Genomic DNA, 27,833 nt, shown 5'->3' with positions numbered 1-27,833 from the left:
ACAGGCTTGCTCTTCAGAAGTCCTGGAAAGCTGGATGACATCCCCAGAAAATGTGTTCTAGCAGATATATCTATAGACTGTGGACTGTATCATTCTGCATGTAATCACCAGGACAGCTCTATATAAGGATTTACAGTCCAGATTTTAGTGGGAGTCAGTACTACGTGATTGAGTATGTTGGCTGCATGTGACCACCAGCACAGCTCTATATAACATTTATAGTACACAGTAATCGATATGACAGGCAGTGACCCCCTCCTTCCCGGCACCAGCTCCTCCAGTAACCCCTTGCCTGCCGGCTGCACGGGTCACACCGAACACTGTATCTCCAGGCTCCATTGCAACGTGGCGCGCTGGCCCCTCCCAGTCATTGAGTCTGTGCCGACCAATCAGAAGCTGCGGGCTGGCGGCGGCGGCGGGATGTGTCCGGGCTCCCCATTGGCTGAGGGCAGGATCCCATCCCTGCTCGGATCAAGTAAGTGCAAACCTCCAAATGCTCAGTATAGGTGTGAGGGTGCCCGACCGGGTGAGCTGCGGGGATGAGGAGGGGTCCGGGGGGCTTCTGGCTTCACCAGGGAAGGGGCTGCTACATGTCCTGCAATGCAGAGTGCTGGGCTCCTGTACTGCACAGAGTGAGTGTGTGCTCGGAAGGATGTGCTGAGGGCTGAATGGCTGATGGAAGGATAAGTATGCCTGCTGGTCTGTGCCAAGCTGTGCCAGTGGTGGTCTGCACCTCAGTATGGCTGGTGGTCTGCACCTCAGTATGGCTGGTGGTCTGTGCCCGTGGTGGTCTGCACCTCAGTATGGCTGGTGGTCTGCACCTCAATATGGCTGGTGGTCTGTGCCAAGCTGTGTCCATGGTGGTCTGCACCTCAGTATGTCTGGTGGGCTGTGCCAAGCTGTGTCCATGGTGGTCTGCACCTCAGTATGGCTGGTGGTCTGTGCCAAGCTGTGTCCATGGTGGTCTGCACCTCAGTATGTCTGGTGGTCTGTGCCCTTGGTGGTCTGCACCTCAGTATGTCTGGTGGTCTGTGCCCGTGGTGGTTCACACCTCAGTATGTCTGGTGGTCTGTGCCCGTGGTGGTTCACACCTCAGTATGTCTGGTGGTCTGTGCCCGTGGTGGTTCACACCTCAGTATGTCTGGTGGTCTGCCCGTGGTGGTTCACACCTCAGTATGGCTGGTGGTCTGTGCCAAGCTGTGTCCATGGTGGTTCACACCTCAGTATGTCTGGTGGGCTGTGCCCGTGGTGGTCTGCACCTCAGTATGTCTGGTGGGCTGTGCCCGTGGTGGTCTGCACCTCAGTATGTCTGGTGGTCTGTGCCCTTGGTGGTCTGCACCTCAGTATGTCTGGTGGTCTGTGCCCGTGGTGGTTCACACCTCAGTATGGCTGGTGGTCTGTGCCCGTGGTGGTTCACACCTCAGTATGTCTGGTGGTCTGTGCCCGTGGTGGTTCACACCTCAGTATGTCTGGTGGTCTGTGCCCGTGGTGGTTCACACCTCAGTATGGCTGGTGGTCTGTGCCCGTGGTGGTTCACACCTCAGTATGTCTGGTGGTCTGTGCCCGTGGTGGTTCACACCTCAGTATGGCTGGTGGTCTGTGCCCGTGGTGGTTCACACCTCAGTATGTCTGGTGGTCTGTGCCAAGCTGTGCCCATGGTGGTCTGTACCTCAGTATGTTTGGTGGTCTGTGCCCGTGGTGGTTCACACCTCAGTATGTCTGGTGGTCTGTGCCAAGCTGTGCCCATGGTGGTCTGTACCTCAGTATGTTTGGTGGTCTGTGCCCTTGGTAGTCTGCACCCTTAGTAGTCTGCACCTCAGTATGTCTGGGGGTCTGTGCCCAATGCTAGTCTGCACCTCAGTATGTCTGGTGGTCTGGGCCCATGGGGGTCTGTGCCCATGCTAGTCTGCACCTCAGTATGTCTGATGGTCTGGGCCCATGGGGGTCTGTGCCCATGCTAGTCTGCACCTCAGTATGTCTGGTGGTCTGGGCCCATGGGGGTCTGTGCCCATGCTAGTCTGCACCTCAGTATGTCTGGTGGTCTGTGCCAAGAGTTTGCCTGGTAGTTTGCACTTGACTTTGCCAAAGTTGCCTTTATAATCTTCCTCTGGACATGGTGGTCTACAGGTGGGTGGATTAGTGGTCTGAACCTATCTGTGTCTGAGTGTTCCTGGTGGTGTGAACCTTGCTGCCCCCTAGGGCCTGTGTATCCTCTTATGACTATATCTGCTGATGTGTCACTAGTAGTCTCCACCTGGCTGCCCTGGTGACCTCTGCCATCATTCTTCACTTCCATTTGGTGATAGGGGACAATGCACTGGTGGTTTGTGCCCACTAGTCTACATTTAGTTATGCTATGTACCTCAGGATCTGCCCTTTTTGTTATGCCCAGCATCCTGAGTGTGCCCGTAATCTTTTTACAGATGTTGGGACAAGTAGTGCAGATGGTGGCATCCCAGTCCTGATCCAGACGCTGCACATAACATTTAGGGTTAGGGCGGTTTTGCACAGATGTTCAGCAGGTGGCTTGGCCTGACCCTGAGTGAACTCACAGAACCATGAGGAGCTATGATGCTCTGAGTTTGGATCAGTACCCTGCAGTATTATAGACTCAACGAGGGAGATTGATCAAAACCTGTTCAGAGGAAAAGTTGCTGAGTTGCCCATAGCAACCAATCAGATTTATTCTTTCATTTTCCAGAGGCCTTTTAAAAAAATGAAAGAAGTGATTTGATTGGTTGCTATGGGCAACTCAGCAACTTTTGATAATCTTCCCCAACATGCCCGTAATACACTTGTGTAAAAGTAAGGGGGGGATTTCTGCTAAATTTGAGCATGTGTGACCGAGATGTCACCCGGGTGAAGATGTGGATATGACATAGTTCTTGGATCTGAACTATAGATCTTATTTTACTTCTTCCCTACTTTGTGTCACACCGATTTTAGGAGTGCAAGTGGGATTTACCAAGAAGGAGGTGAACAAGTACAGACAGAAGACCGGTGTGATGATGCTGGAGTGTAGTGCGGGGGTGGGGGGATGTGAGTGTGCAGACGTTGCAAGAAAATGAAGGAAACCCTTGCCTGTTTGAAATGTAGGACATTTATAGGACAGTGCCTCAGATATGTCTCTAAGACCATGAGAAGGGTGAACCGGACCACTAGAGAGCACCTCTATATCTGGATCCACCAAGAATAATAAGGGTTCTGTCTTTAGTCCCCTCATGTCCTATCTTACTAGTAATATGTCAATTATAACAAAGACCTGAATATTTTCTTCTAGTTCCTGTGCTGCTGTGAGGAGGAGGAAGATGGAGCCTCATAGACTTTTTTACCTCTTGCTACTGTGTGTCGGAGAAATCCTCGCCAAACCCACGTTCCGTAAGGAGAGGATCCGCCTTGACCCAGATCTCAATGCACAGGTCCACGAAGAGAACCAGAGCTTCCAAATGGATCATGAGGCTTTCCTTGGGAAGGATGAAGCCAAGACTTTTGACCAGCTCACTCCAGAAGAAAGCAAAGACAGACTGGGGTGAGACATCCAAGCCTTCATTGTATACAAGCTGATCAGCATGGCTGCTATTCCAGCCTTATAGGGCTTTTCTATATATACTGTGCAAGTTTGATATTTAGGAGGCTTGAAAAGCTAGTTTACAACTCCCCTGGGAACTGTAATGGGAGCCTTGTTTATTGTTACCAACCTCTGGAACCTTCACTGTTCACGAGAACTGGGGCCCATGTCTCCTTATTAAAAGGAGGGGCAGTTGGATGTGCATGCTGCTGCTCCATTCAACCAGGGGAGACTTAGAACCCCCATTCTCTTGATAGGTGGGGGTCCAGGCATTTATCACTTGTCATGCAGATAACGGATGAGTATTATGGGAAGTTCCCTTTTAATGGCCACTGTCATTATGAAAGAACTTTGGCATGTCCTAGCAACGTGTCAAAACTTTGGATCTGTGGGGTCTGAGTGTTCAGACCTCCTCCAATCAGGAGAATGAGCCAAGAGAAGTTCATGCCCAGCGTGTCCTTCTTCTCCTGGCTCTGTGTCACATGATCATCACAATATAAATCTATGAGAGTGTCTCGATTATGTGACACAGGGAGAGGAGCGCACGGCAGCGCAGACTTCTTCCACCTCATTCTCCTTATTGGCGGAGGTCTGGACACTGACCCCGCAGATCACAACTTTTGACATGTTGCTAGGACGTGTCAAAAGTTTTTCTTAATGACAGGTGCAATTTAAGGGTGGGGTCATACGTGTCGTATTCTGTTGTGTATTTGTTGCTGTGTGTTTTCCTACCAATTGAAGTCAATGGGTAGCAAAATCAGCTGCAGAAAATACGCAGCATATACACTATATATGATCCTACCCTTAGGATACATTCACAGGTGCAGATTTTGCTACCCATTGCCTTCAATGGGTAGCAAAATCAGCTGCGTAAAGTCTGCAGCAAAATACGCACCTGTGAATGTTTCCTAAGGCTGGATGCACATTGGGGGTTATTTACTTAAAGGGGTACTCTGGCCCTGAGACATCCTCTATCCAAAGGATAGGGGATAAGATGTCTTACCGTGGGGGTCCCGCAGCTGGGGACCCCGGTAATCTTGTATTCGTCACCCACCTGTTTGAGCTGCACACCGTGGTGCCAGCTCACAAACAGCCGAGTGGCGACCATGGGGCCGGAGTATCGTGACGTCATGACTCTGCCCCCGTGTGACGTCACCTTTTTTTAGTCTATGGGAAGGGGCCTGATGAGGCTGGCAATAGAGCTGCATTTTAAGTGATACCTAACTGGCCAGTAATTGTGTGGTCACTGCAGGACCATATACATCTCAGAGGGAGATAATTCCCCACTTTATAGTGTATTTGTAATAAAAGCCCACACAAAAAAAATGTCCACTCCACTCTTAGTAAATCAACCCCATCGTGTTGTATTTTTTTTCCACAGTTTTCTCTTTTAAAGAGAGACAAAAAATTGCAACACAATTTTCTGTAAGGGTGCTGTCACACTATGTTTAAGGCATACGGCTGCTAGATCCGGCAGGGAATTTTAAAAAACGGCCGCTGCCATATCCTCCATGCCGCATCCCATTCATTTTAATGACCCAGCTGGAGTCGGATAGTGACTTCGGTCGGCTAATTTTGCACCGTATCTGTTTTATTGCACGACTAAAAATCGGATACAGTACAAAAATGAGCCGACTAGAGTCACTATCTGACTTTGGCTGGCTCATTTATATGAATGGGATATGGTGAAGATACGGCAGCACCCATATCCTCAAAGATGTTTTTGGAGAGTCGTACAGGAGATTGCAGGGGGTCCCAGTGATTAGACAGGATTAGACACTTACCCCCCCCCCCCCCCAGGATTAGACACTTACCCCCTATCTTTTGGTTAAAGAGTACCTTCCACCATCTCTATTGCTTTATATTATCTTTATTACCTGCCTGCCGCAGTTTTTCTTTTTTATTTTCGCCATGTATTTCCTTCATAATTCTCTTTAAAAGCCTACTCACTGCCTGTCATCTTTCTCTTGCTAAAGGGGGCGTTACCCAGCAAGTGTGCCGTCAGATGAAGCCTGCGAGTTACACTTCCGCCCTTCCATGGTGTCATGTTATGATTGGGTAAACCCCCCTCTCAGCATACACAAAGGATTCTGTAGGTCCCCCAAGCTGTCTCAGGTACACTCTCAAGACACCTCATCATGAAGTAAGGGTCTGCCTGCCACAGGGGCTCCCCTCACACTGTGCCCCAATATCCTGTGCCTTCAACGGGGGCCACCTGGACCCTGAGCTGCAGTGATGGGCAGGTGACTGACTAGCTGAGCAGAGCCCACTGCGTATCCACCCCCTGCTCTTACTCCCCTCCCCGCCCCGTACTTACCAGTGATCGGTATAGGGGTCCCTGAACTCATCTCCTCTGGCGGGAGAACTCCTTTCCTCTGGCGGGGGAGCGAGCAGTAAGCCCAGCAGCGCACAGCGCTAGCTCCCATCTGTATGATTGACAGGCAGGGAGCAGCGCTGCGCTAGTCATGTGTCTGAGATTTCGGACTCATGCCAGGCCAGCATGAGTCCGAAATCTATAAGGCCGGTTTATGTAGGGAGAGCCCTAGTGGTGGGTTTTTCAAACTAAAATAACACATGGAAATAAAAAAATGTTTAAATCGCATACATTTAGGGAGTTGTTAGGGATATATTAATGTACAATATGTAAAAACTTTTTTTGATGACAGGTACTATTTAAGGGATTCATTTTCCTATGTGGGACTTCTCCTTTAGGCAATTTTCAAGTGCGTTCTTCAAAGCTGTTCTTTAGCTGAGACTTCTCGCCAGACATTTGTAATGTAACAGTTCAAGATTCTGCATAATAGTAATGTGTCCAGTACAATGAAGAGCTCTTGGCTTGAGGATCAGGCTCTCCTTCCACCCCATGAAGTTCCCCTTCAGTAAGGTGTCACATGACAGAGGAGTGTCTCTTACCATGCTGATAACGTGGCACAGACACTTGTGAAATTGTGAGTGTTGGCTGAGCATCAGTGAACTCCTCTCAATAGGAGAACGGAGGAGGGGGCTTGGTGCTAAGGTATCTGCAGGGCATCTCAACACTGCCAGCCATTCATTGTCCTCCAGGCTGGACAGTCCCGGCTGTAGCTCATCATGTGTTTAATGCAGAAGTAAATCTTCTTTCTTTTTTCGTTCTGAGTCTTGTATAAAAGGAACTGAGGGATTTATTAACATGGAGATTCAAGCATCATCTTTATAGTCTGCAAAAGTAAAACCTAATATGTGTCATTACTTTCTTTGCTGCGTTTACTAACCTTTCAGTTAGATTTTTTCCTAAATTTCGCACAGTAAAAAAAAATCACTGTCTTCCTGTTGACTCAGCGAGCTGCTGTTGAATTATTGACATATTTTTTTTTTTTCATATTGTCTTTGTCTAAAAAGGGGTTGTCCAGCGGAATCAATTGATATTTTAAATGAAGTGGGTAAAAATAAATTAAATGAGCATTCGGTAAGGCCACATTGAGAAGAAATTTTTGCAGGTAAATCCATGCCGAGTCCTGGATTTTGATGCAGAATAAGGGTGGGCAGCCCACACGTGCTGTATTTTGCAGCTGCATATTTTTCTACCTATTCACTTCAATGGGTAGGAAAATCTGCAGCTTCAAACACACAGCCAAATATGTCACGTGTGACCCTACCCTTTTTAGTGGATTTGCAGCAGTGGATTTGCCGTGCAGTGTATCTACTCCCTTAGTACTTAATTTGCTGACACTGCAGTTCCAATGCTCAGTGGGTCTCTATTGTGTGGTCACTTCTTGACACACAGGAAATAGGCCCCATTTACACCCGAACAGAATATATACGAGGAATTCTAAACAGATTATGCCTTGCAATGCACTCCCATTGATAGGGTGTTCTTACACAGTGCAGTTCTGCATCAAAAACCCTTGTATTTTTAGCTACACAACTGATTTAAAACAATTTGGAGGTCAAGTCAACACCTGGATCTCCTTGTCATGTTCCCCAAACCGTTCCTGAACTATTTTTGCAGTGTGGCAGAGTTGCATTATCCTACTAAATGAGACAATTGTCATGATGTCGTGAACTTGATCTTTACAATGTTAAGTGCTAGATGTCAAAGTGACCTCTGCATGAATTCCAGAACCCTAGGTTTCCCATTAAAACATTGCCCAGAGCCTCAGCATCTTTCTTGTCTTCCCCCATAGGGCATCCTGCTGCCATCTCTTACCCAGGTAAGTGATGCCCATGCAGGCACTGTCCATATGATGTAAAAGAAAACCAGTCCACCTTCTTTCATTGCCCTATGGTCATGTCTTGATGCCCATGTCCCCATTGTAGGCACTTATTCCTGTGGACTGGGGTAAGCTGGTGCACTCAGTCTATGCAATGCCCTGTGTGTTGTGACTCCTTTTTATCAGCAGTTTTTTTTTCTGAACTGTATAGTGGGAGTGGACTGTATACTAGGGCTGGGTGGTATGACTAAATGTGTGTATCACGGTATTTTTGTAACTTTTGACATTTCCACGGTAAATAACAGTATTTTCTCCTCCCCTCCGCCTCGGCCGGTGATAAGCTCAGCCCACTGTGATGTATGGAGCTCTGGCCGGCTTCTTACATGACAGTGGGCTCAGCCTATCACTGGCCAAGGCGGAACATCGCTGCGGCCGATGATAGGCTGACGGCTGTCCAACGTTCCCGTCCCCAGGAAGCAGATGAGGCCCGTACCGGACCAACGGGAGGTGAGTTAAAGTTTATTTTGTTTATTTTTTGCAGCCCGGGCATAGGTATACCGCACAGTATAGAGCAGTGGTCTTCAACCTGCAGACCTCCAGATGTTGCAAAACTACAGCATGCTGAGAGTTGTAGTTTTGCAACATCTGGAGGTCCGCAGGTTGAAGTCCACTGGTATGGAGTGTCAGCGCCGGCGGCCGCAACAAACAGGAGGAAGAGGAGGGCAGCGCTTGCGGGTGACATGTGAGTATTTACCTCGATGGGGACAGCGCTGGGCTGATAATTAAATGGGGGGGGCAGAACAGCGCTCGCTGGTCACATATGATTAGTTCCCTGATGTGGGGACAGCGCTGGGCTGATTCATTCATTCCCGAGGGGGAGGAGCCAAACCGGTATTGCAGTATGTGTTAAAATGCATATCGTGCAGCCCAAAAATTTCGGTATTCGGCATGAACCGGTATACTGCCCAGCCCTACTGTATACAATTTGTAATATTTTATCATTCTACTTTTTATTTATTTTTTATTTTTTTTATTTTTTGTTGTTGTGACACTTCTTCTTCCCTTGGCCACTGTACTCTTCCATACAATATCCAAATAAGAGTCCCAAACCAACTGTATACAGTGCCTGCATAAGCAGTATATTTATTGCAGCTATCATAGGGTGGCCATACACATTGGTTGAATGTTGGCTGAACCCTCCAGGACCTGATGTGCATCCAATATGTAAGGGGGTGTCACGAATCTCCCCTAACAGACGGTCTGTGTGATAGGAAGATCGGTTTATTGGATTTCAACACACCTAATCCTTTTGTTCTCTGGGAGATAAATTTATTTCAGGGGAGTCTGGCACCAGTTTTCTCCCTAGAAAGAACATATGCATGCTCGGCCACAGTGAGCGTGTATGGGGACGAGTAGCTGTAGGCTGAACAGCTATCTAGGGTGTATTAAGAGTTTCGACAAAATTAGTTCAGTGAAAACCTTTTATAGCTACAGAAAAAACATTTGTATCTTATATGTTTGTTTTTATTTATTTTCATAGCAAAATAGTTGATCGTATAGACAGTGACAGCAATGGGTTAATCAGCACGGAGGAGTTGACTGCGTGGATTAAACGGGTTCAGAAAAGATATGTCTATGAAAATGTTGCCCGTGTTTGGAAGGACTATGATGTCAATAAAGACAACCATATATCATGGGAAGAGTACAAGCAAGCCACCTATGGCTATTACTTGGGTGAGTGATAGTTTATGTTGTATACATACAGCCTGTGCTCTGCTAATGTATTAGGACATTTTGGGGTTGTCTGGTTCAGGTCTCCTTTGCGTTTGTCAAAAGTAAAGGGGTTGAATACTAGTGCTGGTCAGGGAACGTTTTTTAAAAACTGAATACAATTTAGTATCAATATATCTACAGCAAACCCTGAAGAGTTCCAAGATGCAGCCGAGCAATTCAGCTTCAAGAAAATGCTTCCCCGTGATGAAAGGAGGTTTAAACAAGCCGATATCAATGGTGATCTCGAAGCGAATCGAGAAGAATTCACTGCTTTCCTTCACCCAGAAGAATTTGAGCACATGAAGGACATAGTTATATTGGTAAGAGTACATCCCTGGTTTTTAGGCTTTGACATGTTGCATATTTCTTCAGGTCAGTGTCCTGTCCACATTTGATCTATTCTAAATTATTGTGTTTTTTCACTGTCTATATTGTGCAATCTTTTTTGCGCAATTCCATTTTTTTCGTGCTTTTGCAATTTTTGATAGAACTTTACAAGTGGAATTCTAAATCATGGTGTACAGTAGAGCTGATTAAGTGGTAGACATAAATTTATCAACTGCGTCTTTTCTCTTTACATGCACAAATTTTGCGCAAGTCCTGATTTTATTGCGCAAATATACACCAACAAGGAGGACACTTTAAAATGTTATAAGAATAAGTCCAGCAAGATGTAATACATATTTAGATTAGACTCCTGTACAGACTGTAGATCTGCAGAACTGTGTAAAAAATCAAACTCCAGCTGTTCTTGATGAGGGCAGGAGATTGCACCTGTGTAATGTAACCAAGGTGACTACAGCTATGAATACTACTGTATGTGCAGGGAGGAAGGAGGAAGTATGGCTGTTAGGTCTATGTATATGTGTGATCATGTGTATGCAGCAGAGCTGAGTGTGTGATCGTGTGTATGCAGCAGAGCTGAGTGTGTGCGTGGTCATGCATACACATAATCACACGTTCAGCTCTGCTCCATACACATGCTGCACACTCCGCTCTGGTACACGTACACAGTGTTTACAAACCAGGGTGCCTCCAGCCGTTGTGAAACTGCAACTCCAAGCATGCCAACCTTTGCAACACTTGAAGGCATTCTCGTTGGTAAACACTGATATAGAGGTAAGGGGACAGATTGTTTAGCAAAATTACATATTTTTTAAATCCGGACATTCTGTGTATTTTATAAAGATTTATGATTTTACTATTGTGTAGAGTTTTGTTTGGCGCACACTGCTGCTCCGGCACTTCTAGCTATGTGAGCAGTGTACCGCGGGAAAATGCCCCAACTCTGTGAAGTGTGAGGTAGAGAAGGAGTGCACGGTAAAGTGAGGGGGGGGGGGCGTTTCTATATTTGCACAATATTTATCAAAGGACATGCGCAACTTTTTGTAAATTTTGAGCAAGAGTGTAAATTAGGCAGGCAGTGTAAAGGGGTAGATCTGTGTCTACAATAGGCACCTAATGATAAATGTCCCCCATTGTGCCTATTATGTGTTCTATTGACAATCTTGTATGATAGAGACATACAGATATTACATTGTAAGGTTCTTCAGGACTATAACATTTCTGACCTATTCATAGCATTGGTTACCAATATTTGGATGGGTCTGATCTACACCAGAGGTTAGACCCCCACCAACTGAGCAATGATATCCTATCCTAAACATACTGACAGGGATCCCAATTCCTGTAACCCCACATGTCTTCAGCAAATGCCTAAATGACATGTTCTAAGAATGAATGAAGAGAACCATTGTATTCAGCAGGGATTGCCAAGAAAGGACTGAAATCATAGAGCACATGAAGCAGATTTGGTATAATAATGCACCTTTTATTACTCATTTAACTTGACATGTAATAATATCAGAGAATGTGGAGACCATAAGTGCCCAGGAACCATCAGAACAACAACTGCTGGGGATCGCGGCTAGCAGGATTGGCAGCCATCCAGAAAATCCTGAACCGTTTATACAAACAGGGGACTGTATTTTCGTCATTTATTTTTTATTTTTGGGGCTGTTGGTACTTTAACAGGTCATTATGATTTTAACAACTATTATTTTGCAGCTTACAGTAAATGCTGATAATGCTATATCAGTATATTAAAGGGGTATTCCAAGAAAAAACTTTTTTTTTTTTATTATCAACTGGCTCCAGAAAGTTAAACAGATTTGTAAATTACTTCTATTAAAAAATCTTAATGGGTTACTCCGCTCCCCAGCGTCCGCAAAATTCCACCTCACACACCGGAACATTGAGTTCCTGGATGCTGTGTGCGGGTTTCAGTGTTCAGGCCCGCCCCCTCGTGATTTCACGGCCTGCCCCATCAATGAAAGTCTATGGGAAGGGGGCTTGACGGCTGTCACGCCCCCCCCTCCCATAGACTTGCATTGGGGGGGCGGGACGTGACGTCACATGACTGGGCGTGACGTAACGAGGGGGTGGGCGTGAACCCGAAGCCCGCACACAACATTCAGGAACTCAATGTTCCGGACGCTGGGGAGTGGAGTAACCCTTTAATCCTTCCACTAATTATCAGCTGCTGAAGTTGAGTTCTTTTCTGTCTGGCAACAGTGCTCTCTGCTGACATCTCTGCTTGTCTCGGGAACTGCACAGAGTAGAAGAGGTTTGCTATGGGGATTTGCTTCTACTCTGGTCAGTTCCAGAGACACATGACATGCAGACACATGTCATCAGAGAGCACTTTGACAGAAAAAAAACAACTTAACTTCAGCAACTCATAAGTACTGAAAGGATTAAGATTTTTCAATAGAAGTAATTTACAAATCAGTTTAACATTTTGGAGCCAGTTGATTTTTTTCCTGGATAACCCCTTTAAAGCTATTGACGTGATTAAAATCTTTATGATTTAAATTTGTAATTATTTTCATTTGGCCCTTAAAGGACATCTGCAGCGTTACAAACACTTATCCCCTATCCTCAATATAGGGGATAAGTGTTTAATCGTGTGGGGTCCGAATGCTGGGGCCCCCGGCGATCTCCTGTACGGGGCCGCGGCTCTCCCGTGCAGGGGGCGTGCCAGCTGCAGCATGATGTTGCGGCTGGCCGCCTCCTCCATACATCTCTATGGGAGAGGCATTCGTGCATCCCCCATAGAACTGTATGGGGAGGAGACGGGGCGTCGACGCTACACGCCTTAGCGCTCACCATGAGCGCTTATGGCGGCGCCCCGTTAGGGAGATCGGGGGGGGGGGGGGGGTCCCAGCGGTCGGACCCCCCGCGATCAAACACTTATCCCCTATCCTGTGGATAGGGGATAAGTGTAATGCCACTGCAGTTTTCCTTTAAGGGGGAAAAAAAATGCCTGCTTCATTTTTGCATCATCATTTTTTTTTTTTTTTCTTCCTCGCCTTCTAAAATCCATAACTTTTTTTTTATTTTTATTTTTTCCATCCACAGACCCATACGAGGGCTTGTTTTTTGCAAGACCAATTGTATTTTGTAATGACACCTTTTATTCTACCATAAAATTTACGGCACAACCAAAAAATATTATTTTGTGGGGAAATTAAAAAGAAAACCGCAATTTTGTAATTTTTGGAGGCTTTCATTTTTATGCTTTTTTTTTAAATGTTTATACGCTTTACTAAACTTTTAAAAAAAAATTAGTATGTGATGTAACCAAAAAGCATTTTGGACTTTTATTATTTTTATTTTTATTTTATTTTACGTTTACATTGTACGGGATAATTAACATTATCTTTTGATACTTTGTACATGTACACATACGCCAATACCAAATATATTTATTAATACATTTTTATGCTTTTTGGGGTAAAATGGGGGGAAAAAGGGGCCATTAAAATTTTTATTGGGGAGGGGCTTTTTTTTTTTTTTTTTTTCTTTATGTCCCTAGGGGGCTATCTTATAGCAATCATTAGATTGGTAATAATTAGTATTATCGGCGATCTTCTTCTCTGGTCTGCCTGATGTCAGACCAGAGAAGAAGACCCCGTGATGAGGAGCAGGTGAGGGGACTTCCGTCCACCATCTTGGATGATCTGATCCCCATGGCAGTGCCGCAGGCCTTTCAAGGGACCTAGCGGGTTGAAGTGAGGAATGGCAGGGAATAGCAGCTGCTCCATTCTTCTTGTCAATGCGTATTACAGCTCTCACCTCAGCCGCTGTGTTAGCGCTGCTGTGCATTCTTTTTATTCTTTAACAGCTCCCCAGCTGTCCTCCTCTGGTTCCACACACTTTTATTCTTCTCTGGTCCATGATCCTCACTCTAGCCTACCTCTCTTGGATCACCACGTTACAGGTCTACTGTCTATATCCCTGCTCTGGGTGGCTTACATCTCTGGGCCGGAGTCAGAGACCAATTGTGTACCCATGGTCTGTCTAGTGTCCCTGATGCCCTGCTTTAGAGCATGAAACTATAAATGATCATTATTTTTTTTCATTGAATGCTGAATAGGCCATTTTGTTGCCACCACCATTGCTATCTCTTGACAATCTGCCATAAACTTTTGCAGGAGACCCTGGAAGACATTGACAAAAATGGAGATGGATTGGTTGATGAAGATGAATATATTGGTAAGCTTCCTTGAATTGCTGAAGGTGTAGCAATATGTCTGCCTTAAGGCTAGGTTCACACCACTGTCTTGCATTCTTCTTTTTTTCTCTGACATATAAGCAGAACAATAAAAATAAGGAATGTCTGGGGGGTGCCGCCAAGTCCCTCGTCCCTCACATTGCTCCCCTATTTCCTAGCACAAAGTGCTTCCTGTCCATAACATGAAGTCCTCTGGAGAAACTATGTGACTGATACACGCCTTTCTGCCTCCAATGTGTTGGGAGGCAAAGTGACTTGCGTCGGTCACGTCCTCCTCCTTAGGTCTCAATGTTATAGACAGGGAGCACATGGTAGAGCAGAGCTATGTTTGGAGACCCCTGCTTTAATGGAAGGCTATGATATATATGCCTAATGTGTGAGTATATTTATCTTTTCAGAAAAAAAAGACTTTATTTTTCTAGAAACAGTGCCATTCTTGCAGAACAAATATTAAATCGATATAAATATTAAAAGCAAGCTGCAATACCAACCAGTTAGTTAAGAGCGATGGGGTTTCAAGGAAAAAATGAAATACAATGATTTTTTTTTTCTGATCCTAAATAATCCCTTTGAGAAGAGTCTTTTATATTGGAGCCAGATCTCACACACAGACACACATATATAATATAAATTAATAACTAAAAATGATGTGTATGTATATATATATATATATATATATATATATATATATATATATATATACTTTCTCAGTATTTGCACGTTTCCTATTTCACTCATGGTACAGACTAAAGCCTGGTCATTCAGGTATTCATAGTTGCTATATTTGTAGACCTGCCCAGCGACAAACTTCATTCTGAATCTGCAGAAAAAAAATAAAAAATTTGCAACAGTATATAAAGTTTGGAACTGCTCCCCGGATCTGACTGCTCCTGCTGGGAAGTCAAACCTGGCTTTTCTTATATATATATTTAAATCTATATACATCTGATGTGAAATAATGCAGGTGTGCTTAAATTAGACCTATAATTGTGTCCCTTTGTATATGATGAAATGAAGCAGAAATCCATCTGACTATAAGAGCAGGCACACGGTCTCCCAAGATGTTTAATGGGCTTTTGGCAATTAAAATGTTTCTTTGGTCAAAGTTCTCTCTCGGCTGGTGCTTACCTACTGCCCTGCTGTTATCCCAGCGAGCGTAAAGTAGTACAAATTGTGTATATTGTTTTGTGTACAATGTCACAGTGCTATAGAAGTCAGCACCCCACTTGGTAATGACAGGATGTGTTCCCAAAGTGGTTTCAGTAATGGAGAGAGGTAAAGTAATTTAATTTAGGTGTTGATCAAGAATGTTGTTTTCGCAGCGGTAGAGAGACAAAAAAATGACATTCTGTTATTTGAGGTTTACACATTTTTTTTTCCTGCGGCCAAATCAAAATTGACATAATGAGACCTTTTGGTTCCTGTGTGATTTTCATTTCCAGACATACATGGCAGTGAACTTGATGCAATGTTGCATTTTTTAATGAAATTTTTTTTTTTTTTTTGTGTGTGCAAAGTGTAGATGGTTGTTACATTATATTGTCCTTGTTATCAAAATTGCCACTTTTTTTTTCCCCCTAAATTTAGACACTACTTATTACAACACCTTTAACTCCACCCAACAAGTAAGCCACACCTTAAATGGATTGCATTAGAGCAGGAGAACATGGCTGCTTTCTTAAAGAATTACTTATAGGTAGCTTGTGGTATTACAGTTCAGTTCAAAATGTTTTTCAGCCCTTAGGTTAGAATTCCACTGAGACTTTTGCCCTGCGATTTTTTTATTTTTAATAAAATTTTTTTTTTTGGCATAAAAACGCCAGAAAAACCGCCACAGTTTTTCCCTGCGTTATGGCATTTTTTTCTGGCGTTTTTACCTTTTATATGGAATTTGGCATTTTTTGGCCCCTTTGGCGTTTTTTTTTTTTTTTTTTTGCAAAGTAGTTGGGTACCAAAAAAATAAAAAAGGATGCAGTAGGGGGTGTAAAAATGTATTTAACTAAATGTTTATTTTTTTTTTATAACAAAATTTTTATACATTTATTTTTTATTTTTTATATAGCGTGTGTTTTAACTTTTATTTTTATTTTTTACACTGTTCCATGATGGGAGTAGTAGTACCTGTACTATAGACATATCACCCCGGGTGTCAATCTGATACCCGATACGATCGTCCCTTATATAGCAGAGATGGAGCGGCTCTATACAGCGCTGACATCTCTGCACTATACTCCGGCCAGTGATGTCAATAGAACATCATTCATATTTTCCACCCAGAGCTGTGATTGGCCGGATGGTTGCAGCCAATCACAGCTCTGAGGAAAATATAAATGAGTAAGTGGCTGGAATACAGGAATACAAGCGCTGTATACAGTCGCTCCATCTCTGCTATAGACAGGACGATCGCAGCGGGTGTCAGTAGTGATACCCGCTGTGATCTGTTCTTACCTGCAGGTACTACTACTCCCAACATGGAGCACACTCTGTCTCATGCTGGGAGCTGTAGTACCTGCATTAATAGACAGATCGCAGCGAGTGTAATTTCTGACACATGATGCGATCTGTCTATTAATGCAGGTACTACAGCTTCCAGCATGGAGCAGAGTGTGCTCCATGTTGGGAGTAGTAGTACTTGTAGTTAAGGAAAGATCACAGTGGGTATAACTACTGACACCCGCTGTGATCCTTCTGTATCATGTAAAGATGTGGCCGCTCTTCTCTGGTCCCCTGCACGGCCGTATATATACATATGTTCCTATTTCACACAGAGAGCTGTGATTGGCTGGAACCATCTGGCTAATCACAGCTCTCTGTGGGATATATGAATAGGTGTATATATACGGCAGTGCAGGGGACCATAGAAGAGCGGCGGCCGCATCTATACATAATACAGAAGGATCGCAACGGGCGATCTGCCTATTAGTACAGGTACTACTACTCCCACCATGGAACTGTGTTCCATGCTGGGAGTGGTAGTACTACCTAAATAAAAGTGAAAAACACACACTACATTTTTATTATTGTCGGCTACATTTTTAGCGCTTTACCCGCCCACATAAATTGATCCCTGTTTAAAAATTAATAAACATTTCGTAATAAAAGATACATTTCGTTAGGTACAATTTTTTTCCATCACTACTGTATCTTTTTAATTTTTTTAATGGTACCCTACGAAATTTGAATAAAAAAAAGGTATCTCCATCACTTTTTTGGATCGCTGAAGTCCAAAAAAGAATAAAAACCGCCTGCAAAAAAACGCAAAATTTAAAACCAACATGGCGTTTTTCTTGGCGTTTTTGCTCTCCCATAGACTTCTATGGGAGGAAAATGCCACGATTTCAGGCCAAAAAACGCCAAACTAGGTTTTGTTGGGCGTTTTGAAAATCCAGCCTCTGAGCCCGAAATTGCTGAAAAGGATTAAAAAAAAAAAAAAATTGAAAAACGCTAAGTGAATCTGGCATTTTGCAGTTTACTATTGACTTGCAGCTAACATCTGGACACGGCGTTTTTTTTCAATGAAAAAACGCAGTGCGGGAAAATTGGTGTTTTTGACGGCGTTTTTGCAAAAAAAAAAAAAACACTCAGTGGAATTCCAGCCTTACCAAAATAACGTGCTTCTTACTTCAGCGAGTATAGTCGCATTGCAGTCCTTATCACTCTCCCATGGCCTTGAGTGACCAATTAAAGGGTTCTCCCAAATTTCTCAGGATAGGGGTCTATCTTGAGGGAGCGAGGTACGTATGTATGTATTTTTAATTGTCATTGCCGCCCCAGCAACATATAAAAAATTCTGAAAACCAAAATACACCTTTATGGTCTATTCACACGTACAGTATTCTTTGCAGATTTTATGTGCAGATTTGGTGCACTCTTAAAGGTGTTATCCCCTATCCAGGGGTGTGGAAATTAAAAAAAAAAAACTACTTGTCCAAGCGACTAAAGCGGAACACAATCTACTTGTCCCTCAAGAAACTCCACTTGTCCTGATAGATGAAATAATTTCAACCAAAATAGTCTGATCCCCCCCCCCCACTAGACCACCAGGGATGGATATAAGATTCCTTCCTGCTGACAGCGGTGATCTAATGGGTTAATAGGTGATCGCAGTATGCCGGGATATTAGCGGTGGGAGAGCTGTAGATCCTCTTACACCCCAGACAAGCCCAGATAAGTCTAGATGTAACTTTTTGATCACCTTATAAAAAATTTCTCATATGAAGTGACCAAAAATGAACAATTCTGGACTATTATTTACATTTACACCGTTCACCGTACGGTTTAATTAACATTATATTTTAATAGTCTGGACATTTCCACATGCAGCGATACCACTTATGTTTATTTTTGTACATTATTTTTATTTAAAGAAAATTGGAAACTTTTATTAGGAAAGGGGCCTATTCGCATATATACACACTTTTTAAAATATTTTAATCACTATTTTTCAGTCTCAATAGGGACTTGTGTTACTGGGGGGTGTTCTGCTTCTCCAGTTGGTGTGCTGCATTTTGTGTCAGAAAATGCTGGAAGTTCCTAGATAACTACAACTCCCAGCATGTCCTGATGCAGCCTATGATTGTGTGGGTGTTGCAGCATGTTGCACTGTATAGTAGGACAGTTAAGGTTATTGTAGGACATGCTGGGAGTTGTAGTTTTGGTCCATGTCAGCTGCAGAGCCATAGTCTGTGTCAGGGTATACTGGGAATTACAATTAGTAACTACAACACCCAGCATGCCCTGATGCAGCCTATGGCTCTGCAGCTGACCCGAACCAAAACTACAATTCCCAGCATGTTGCACTTTATAGTTCTACAGTTTAGGTTATGGTGTAACATGCTGGGAGTTGTAGTTTTGGTTCCGGCGTGTTTGCTTATATCCGTGGGGCTCTTGGTCGTCGGGTGAGTATGAAGGGGGTGGGATTCTGGGGGTGTAATTTAGTGCGGGTGCCACTAAAAATAAATAAAATTAGATGGCACAACTGCCCTAATGCCTGACGTGACAGTCCGCTCCTATACAAAACATTCATACATACACATATCATACATGCACCAGCCACTGCCCCCATATCATACATACACCCCCCCCCCGCCACTGCCCCCCCACATCATACATTACATACACTCACACCATACATATACACCATACATATGCACACATCATACATAGGCCTGCTGCTGCCCCCCCACATATCATACATTACATACATACACACATCACACATTACATACACATCACACATAGACAGACATCATACACACATCACACATACACTCACACCATACATATACACCATACATATGCACACATCATACATTTAGTTTTGTAGTTTTGCAACAGCTGGAGGCACCCTGGTTGGGAAACACTGATATACACCATACATATGCACACATCATACATACACCTGCCGCTGCCCACCCCACATCATACATCACATACATACACACATCACACTTAGACATCATACACACATCATACATTACATACACATCACACACAGACAGACATCATACACACATCATACATTACATACACATCACACACAGACAGACATCATACACACATCATACATTACATACACATCACACAGACAGACATCATACACACATCACACATACACTCACACCATACATATACACCAGTGTTTCCCAACAGGGTGCCTCCAGCTGTTGCAAAACTACAACTCCCAGCATGCCTAGGGCATGCTGGGAGTTGTAGCTTTGCAACAGCTGGAGGCACCCTGGTTGGGAAACACTGATATACACCATACATATGCACACATCATACATACACCTGCCGCTGCCCCCCCATCATACATTACATACACTCACACCATACATATACAACCACCCTTCCTGCCGCCACCTGTATTCTCTGCCTCCTCACCTGAGCCGCCATGAGTGGACATCAGAGCTGTAGTCACCGCCGGTGTGAGGTGAGATCTCCGTCCTCCCCCTCACCCCCCCTGCTCTGTGTTTTCCCCGTGCAAACTAGCAACCTCCCCATGGTGGATTAGGTCCTGTGGAGACAGATCAGGGGGAGGGGTAGAGCTGTGTGTGGGGGATGGAGCTGTGCACGGAGCTGTCTACATCCTTTCTCTCACCCTGCTTTGTCTTCTGCGCTGCGTCCTCCATCCTCCGGGAGGGGAGATAAGGGGGCTCTGCAGTCAGCTGGAGGCCGCCTCCCCCTCCATACACTCTGAGTGCCGGTGTGAGGTGTAGACTTCCATCCGCTCCTGCGCCTCACACCGACATTAAAGAAAAATAAGGGGGAAGTCTGTCTGTCCCTGCTAGCCCGGTACAGGGCTAAATCTATAAACAATTCACCTGCCCGGTGCCCAAAACTACTTGTCCCGGGCGTCGGGCGATAGGATTTCCACATCCCTGCCTATCTATAGGATAAGTGGGTATCTAGCAAAATAGTGGGGTTCCATAATGGGTTTCTGCAGCTTTGCTCTCATTGAAATAAACCGGAGCTAAGTTGTAGCAACCTAGCTTGGCCACTACACAATGTACAGATTTGTCCATATCTATCTAAATGGCAGAAAGAGAGGAGGGGAGATACAGCAGCAGCAGCTTTTCTCTCCTTTGTGGTGTTTTTTTGAAGCAGAACTAGAGGGAGGGACTTGATTCACTCAAAGCAATATGCGCTGCAATATGGGACGTGTGGGACACCAAAGTAAGGGCATGTGTTTCCTTACAACTTTCTTTCATTCTAAACTCCTGAATTGTTTATCTGCAAGTCAGGATGTCTGATCATTCCGATTGATTGTGGATTGAAATGTAAATACTAGATATTCACACCTCAGGGGGTTGGTGCATGGACTTACTACATTCCAGGCCTTAATACAGTGTTTTAAGTGCAGTGCTAATTGTTTTACTATTTACTTTTTTCTAAGCTCCTCTAAAATCTAGCTTTGCCACTAAACAAGAAGGTCATGTTTTTGTTCACCCACTTATCTGGCCACTAGTGCTATACAAAGGAAAGACGGGGTTTCCTGACAGATCAAAATGAGACCACAAAGAGCTGTAGTCTGTGAGAGCACTTTATGCCCTATCATGGGCCAGTTCTTTATCCATTGGTTTCTAAGAATATAGTAGAAGATTTATCAAAACCTGTGCAGATAGAAAGTTGACCAGTTGCTGATAGCAACCAATCAGTTCCCTTCTTTTATTTTTGAGGCCTTTTTTTTAATTAAAGAAGCAACTTAATTGGTTGTTATGATAAACTTTTCCTCTCCACAGATTTTGCTAAATATTCCCCATAGTTTCTGTGTAGAGGGCAGGCCTGCATAGGTTTTCACCACCCAATAGCAAAGGAGGGACAAAAGAGGAGTGGACTTCCTGTTATTTAGAGCTCGGCAGCATTTGCCTATACATCCTGGTTGGCAAACTGCAAAAACAATTTATTAAAGGGGTAGTCCAGTGGTGAAAAACTTATCCCCTATCCTAATATTAGGGGATAAGTTTGAGATAGCGGGGGGTCCGACCGCTGGGGCCCCCTGCGATCTCTCTGTACGGGGGCAAGGATCTCCGGCCAGATAGTGGGTGTCGACCACCGTACGAAGCGGCGGCCAACACGCCCCCTCAATACATCTCTATGGCAGAGCCAGAGATTGCCGAAGGCAGCGCTTCGGCTCTGCCATAGAGTTCTATTGAGGGGGCGTGTCGGCCGCCGTTTCGTGCGGAGGTCGACATGCCCCATTCCCGCGGGCTGTCTTGGCTCCGTACCGGAGATTGCAGGGGGCCCCAGCGGTCGGACCCCCGCGATCTCAAACTTATCCCTTATCCTTAGGATAGGGGATAAGTTGTTCACCACTGGGTTCACCACTGCACTACTCCTTTAAATGAAAACCAAGAAACATAAACTTTTTACCCCATTCTCCTACATGTGAAAGTAAAGTTTCTGTAACCCATTCATAATGCTGCCAAAAATTTCCTTGGCGATTTTTGAAAGCATTGGAAAAAAGAAGCGGAAATGCCTAAATGATAAGGCTAATTTTTGTGCTGCTCACCCGTCACGTCTGCAGAGGAATAGGAGAACTTTAGAATACACTGGTCTATTTATAACATACATAAAATGGCCGGCATCATGCTGTTAAACATATTAAACCTAGTGATTTATTTGGGGCGTATAATTAGCATGACAACTGGCAGTTTTTGGAAAAATGCTGCTGCAGTTTTTGAGCCAAAGCCAGAATTGTATTCAAAAGGAATAGGACATATAAAGGAGGAACTTGCACTTCTCTTCCCTTATGGATCCACTTCTGACTTTGGCTCAAAAACTGCAGAGGAAAACTGCCAGAAAAATAAACACTTGAAACTTAGCCTTGAAGGAGTTATCCACCGTTACAAAAACTTAGCTACTTTCTTCCCAAAAACAGAGGCACTCCTGTCTTGAGAGCCAATCACAGCTTTCTGCAGGAAATATGAATATATATACGGTAGTGCAGGGGACCATAGCCGCATCTTTACATTATACAGGAGGATTGCAATGGGTGTCAGAAGTGACACCTGGGGCGATCTGTCAATTAGTACATGTACTACTGTTCCCATCATGGAACAGTGTGTAGTAGTAGTACTACCTAATGTAAAAAAAAAAAAAAAAGTTAAAACACACACTTTATTCAACACATTATTAAAAATACATTATTAATAAGTATAACAAAATTAGAACAAATATATAATTTTTACATTTAAATGGCTCCTTTCTAAAATGTTGTTATTGTCGGCTACATTTTTAGCTCCCTGCCCGCCCACATAAATTGATCCTTGTTTAAAAATTTATAAAAATGTCATAATAAAAAAAGATATTTAGTTAAATACAATTTTTGCCTTCGCTACTGTATCTTTTTTTTTTTTTTTTTTAAATGTATTTATTTATTTTTTAATGGTACCCTACGAAATGTTACATAAAAGAATAAAAACCGCCTGCAAAAAATGCCAAAGTTAAAACCCACATGGCGTTTTTTCACTCCCATAGACTTCTATGGGAGCAAAATGCCAAGATTTTCCGTAAAAAAAGAAAAACCCGCCAAAGTCTCAACAAGAGGTCATTTTTGAAGAACTGCCAAGGAGCCAAAATTAGCTGAAAAACGCCAAAAGGTTAAACAAAAAAAACACCAAACCGAAATGCCAAGTGGATATGGCATTTTGCAGTTCCCTATTTATTTGCAGGTAACATCTGTCTGCAGCATTTTTTTTTTTTTCACCCAAAAAAGCCATGCAGCAGAATGGGCGTTTTTATTGGCGTTTTTGCCCCCCCCAAAAAAGTGGAAACTTGGCCTAAAACAGACCTGTCCCTTCAGGATAAGATGTGTGATTACATGAGGAGAAGCACTATTTTTCTTCTAAGCTATGACTGATACCTTAACTATCCAGTAAGCAGGCCAGAAATCATCTCAATACAGAAAGCTCTGGGCACCTAAGAACCTTCCCTCTGGGCATTTGCAGCAGCTGGGACCTTCAGTGTTTATCTCAGCCATGCCAGACATCAGAATTGTATAGACTTTGAGGGGTATATATATATGAAGGCTTATACACAGTTTTTTTTTTTTTTTTTTTGTTTTGTTTTTTTTTTACTGTGTTTTGTCGCCATTTCCTTTTTATGTTACTTTTTGCAACAATTGGTTTGGAATTCGTTATTTATGACTTTTCGATTTGGCGCAAATACCTTCATTAAGGCGCAAATCCACACCAAAAATGACAGAGAAAATAGCTACAACAATAGAATGTAGAACATTTAAGCAGTGCCCAACCAAAAAGTGGAAAAAGGACCCTGAACAATAAAAGAAGCAACCTGATTGGTTGCTAAGGGAAAATGCAACACTTTTCCAAGGCAGAGGTGTGGATGAATATCCCCCCTAATGCACAAATTAAAAACAGCAAAAAGGCCCTGGCTGTGCGATCTGTACCTCTGTAAACCAGCCAAAGTCCCAAGGTCAGATTTAACTGCCACAATTCTGCCTGGAATTCTGGGGCAGGAGTTTGCGCCAAAATTACAAACTTGCGTGCGACAATTGGTAATTTTGGCATAACTACGCTCCATTTGACGCAAAAAAAATATACATAAAATCACACATTGCAACACCATTATTGACACTGTCACTGAAAATGACTTTTCATAAATCCGAGAACCAGTAATTAAATTCATTTAACATTAAATCCAGTAACATTCTTCTATAATGTAAGTTATATCAGGGTCAGGAGCCAAAAAATATGAAAAAAAAATATGAAAAAATAAAAGCCTTCTATGGCAGAATTCTGGGGTGAGTTGGATTCATACTTTGGGAGCTCAGCAGTGAACTGTGATTGTAAAGAGTGCCCCTTGGTGAGAGCTGTTCTGCACCTCCTTACATCCCACCCACAAAGAAGATGGCCATGACTATTATTAGAGATCCTCTCTCAGCACCCTGTAAAGGGGCATAAATATAACCAGCATTACCCACGACACACAGCCTACTGCACGAAATCAAGTACATTGTTATCTTGACCTCTTTAGATGTCACTTATGATGTTTAAAGGGGTTCTCCGGTGCTTAAACATCTTATCCCCTATCCAAAGGATAGGGGATAAGATGCCTGATCTCGGGAGTCCCGCCGCTGGGGACCCCCGGGATCATGCACGCGGCACCCAGTTTGAAATCAGTGCCCGGAGCATGTTCGCTCTGGGACTGATTACCGGCGACTACAGGGCGGGCGGCGTGTGACGTCACGCTCCGCCCCGCAATGCGAGCCTACGGGAGGGGGCGTGATAGCTATCATGCCCCCTCCCGTAGGCTTGTATTGAGGGGCGGAGCGTGACGTCACATGCCGGCGCAGGCGTGACGTCACATGCCGGCGCAGGCGTGACGTCACACGCCGCCCGCCCTGTGGTCGCCGGTAATCAGTCCCGGAGCGAACACGCTCCGGGGACTGATTACAAACGGGGTGCCGCGTGCATGATCCCGGGGGTCCCCAGCGGCGGGACTCCCGCGATCAGGCATCTTATCCCCTATCCTTTGGATAGGGGATAAAATGTTTAAGCACCGGAGAACCCCTTTAAAGGGTTCTGTGTATTCTGCATGTGTGTAATAAGTGACAAGAGTTGAAGTGTTGTCAAAATGTTAAAGGGGGTTATCCATCAGTCAAAAATTATCCACATCCCCATAGGATATCCAGCTAATCTGTGGGGTTTAGACTGCTAAAACTTCTTGTAATCACCAGAATGGAATGACTGGATTAAGGGTCTATTCACACGGCAGAATTTCCGCTTGCTGAATTCTGCCTCAAATTAAAGCCCATAGACTACGATGGGATTCCGCACTCCTGAATTTGGAACTCAACAAGCAGAAATGCAGAAGTGTGAATGGGGGCAGTGTACAATCCCATCGTAGTCTTTGGGCTTTATTTGAGGTGGAATTCTGCAAGCAGAAATTCTGCAGTGTGAATAGACCCTAACACAGCACACCACATATGCTATGCCAGTGGTCCATTCATTTATTTGGGACTTCTAAATATTGCTGAGCACTTGGGCCACAATACATCATCACAAACCAGGTCTGGGGTCATCCGTTGGGGTGTCCTGGCCTCTGTGCCGAATGATTACGGCATTGGCTTGTAATAATGTTTTCCAGTGTGTTTGACATTGGTGGCCCAAACAAGGTAGTGACTGGTTCCCTAACATAAAAAAAGTGCAAAAATGTAGATAATATTTTAAGAGTTACTAGCATTTTTTTTTCTTCCTTTTTTTAATGTATTTTACATCATATGGTGTAGAAACAGTAATGTAGACAGTTTTTTGACCAGACAATGGTTGTCCCAGCATAATTACGGTATAAAATTAGATATATGTAATGTAACAATGTTATTTTCTTTTCTTCTGTTTTGCGTTATTCTTTGTTTATTGTTTTAATCTTTAACTGCATATGCTGCATTATTAAAAAAAAATAATTTCTCTGTATTTATAACTGGGGACACTAAAATTTCACTGCTATTTTTGTCTGCAGAGGACATGTTTTCTCATGAAGAGGGTACTCCAGAACCCGACTGGGTAGCCACTGAAAGGGAACAGTTTTCAGATATTCGTGACCTTAACAAGGATGGAGTCATGGACAAAGATGAAATCCGACACTGGATCCTGCCTCAAGATTATGACCACGCACAGGCTGAAGCCAGGCATCTAATATACGAGTCCGATGCCAGCAAGGTATTCCTACAAAACCTAGATGAGTGCATACATTTGTGTATTTTTTAAGTGTATTTCTTTCATGTGTATGCTAGTAGGACCTTAGGAGGACAAAGCTACTGATCTATTTATTTCCTTGGGAGAAATTTTATATTTTGTAAAGTACATTCATTGTCAAATAAAATAATGCTGTTGAGTTGTTGGAATCCATGATATATATGTAAGGAATAACAAAATTGGAGCGCAAAAACAAGTTCCTAAAATGGACAGAGATGTCAGCAGAGAGCGCTGTGCTCGTGATGTCAGCAGAGAGCTCTGTGTTCCAAAAAGAAAATAATTTCTTCTGTAGTATTCAGTAGCTAATAAGTCCTGGAAGGATTAAGATTTAATAGAAGTAATTTACAGATCTGTTTAACTTTCTGGCACCAGTTGATATAAAAAAAAAAAAAAAAGTTTTCCACCGGAGTACCCCTTTAACTTCACAAAAGGTCTTCAAGGGCTTTATAGAGGTATGTCTAGCAGTTAGTGATCTCGCACAAAGAGGTACACTAACCAAAAGTAGCCTCTAAGTTCCATTTTATAGGGCAGCAGAAGACCTTTTTACACCACCTTCTGGCAAACCCCAGTGTGCATTAACGCCACACCTGGAACCATTTACCTATCTGCATGCTGAGTTTAGCAGCAATCCATTATTTTATATGTGGGTGCATGCATTATTGTGTAAAGAAAGTTTAGTTTTTATCATTTTTCCTATTCAAATTGGGAATCATTAAGGCTGTGATATGCCTTTTCAGTTCTTGATAAATCTATTATTTCTACATTTTATTTCTTTTACATTCATATTTTTTTCTTATTGCAGGATAAAATGTTGACCAAAGATGAGATCTTACAGAATTGGAATATGTTTGTGGGGAGCCAGGCCACCAACTATGGAGAAGACCTCACCAGAAATCATGATGAGTTGTGAGGAGATGAAAAGAACTTTGATCTCTACATATATATATATATAATTTTTTATTTTTTTTTCCTCCTTCACTTGACGTACTATATTTTAGTATTTGCACCATCACAAACTATACTCATTACCTCAGAATGGGTACAATTACCCAACATTTTAGTTTTGAAAGAGATCTATGAACAGATTTTAATGTGATTTAAAAGCAAGCTGTAGAGTTTTTTTTTTTTTTTTTTTTTTTGAGGGGGGGGGTGATGAGGTGTTTGTAAATTCTTTTTTTTTTGTGTTTTTTTTTTATTTTTTTTTTCTTCACTTAAATATAATGTGTTAAAGCAATAGTGGCAGTAATTGTGTTTTGTGAATATTAAGGTTAATATTTTTTTAATGCCTTTTTAGCCATGTACATAAATCTCTTTATAAAAGTATTGTCAGTTTTGCAGATATTTTTTTTTTTTCTGTTGCTGAATATTGCGGCCGGAGATTTGTACGTAACAATATTACATTAACACCAGTATTTTTTTATTAAAGTTTTTGTAAGAAATATTCTGCTTTTGTTCTTTACAAGGCGATGCAAATAACTTAAGAAGCTGGCAAAAAAATAAATGTATAA

The 27,833-nt window shown here is 43.2% G+C and overlaps 1 protein-coding gene across 5 annotated transcripts; it reads left to right on the top strand.

The window, feature by feature from the left end:
- The first annotated feature begins 339 nt into the window (after positions 1-339).
- Positions 340-27,833, top strand: RCN1 (reticulocalbin 1). 5 transcript variants are annotated; one of them, XM_056526636.1, is made up of 7 exons: positions 340-475; positions 3,281-3,529; positions 9,299-9,492; positions 9,673-9,851; positions 14,028-14,088; positions 26,090-26,289; positions 27,128-27,833. In XM_056526636.1, the coding sequence occupies exons 2-7, from the start codon at positions 3,309-3,311 to the stop codon at positions 27,233-27,235; spliced, it is 963 nt and encodes a 320-aa protein (XP_056382611.1). In that variant the 5' UTR covers positions 340-475; positions 3,281-3,308; the 3' UTR covers positions 27,236-27,833. The 5 variants fall into 5 exon arrangements, with proteins under 5 accessions (XP_056382611.1, XP_056382612.1, XP_056382608.1 ...); XM_056526637.1 differs by lacking the exon at positions 340-475 and adding an exon at positions 492-526; XM_056526633.1 differs by lacking the exon at positions 340-475 and adding an exon at positions 586-632.

This window comes from Hyla sarda, chromosome 6 (genome assembly GCF_029499605.1).
Source record: "Hyla sarda isolate aHylSar1 chromosome 6, aHylSar1.hap1, whole genome shotgun sequence".
Classification (NCBI taxonomy): Eukaryota; Metazoa; Chordata; class Amphibia; order Anura; family Hylidae; genus Hyla; species Hyla sarda.
Note: the sequence above shows the minus strand (reverse complement) of the source record. Positions and strands in the feature narration are given on the sequence as shown.

Bases quoted from the DNA above. Each gene is read 5' to 3' on its own strand.
- RCN1 (XM_056526633.1), top strand. From the start codon at position 601: ATGCAGAGTGCTGGGCTCCTGTACTGCACAGA. The intron at 3,530-9,298 runs GTGAGACATCCA...TTATTTTCATAG, and splicing joins GAAAGCAAAGACAGACTGGG to CAAAATAGTTGATCGTATAG. The intron at 26,290-27,127 runs GTATTCCTACAA...TTCTTATTGCAG, and splicing joins ACGAGTCCGATGCCAGCAAG to GATAAAATGTTGACCAAAGA.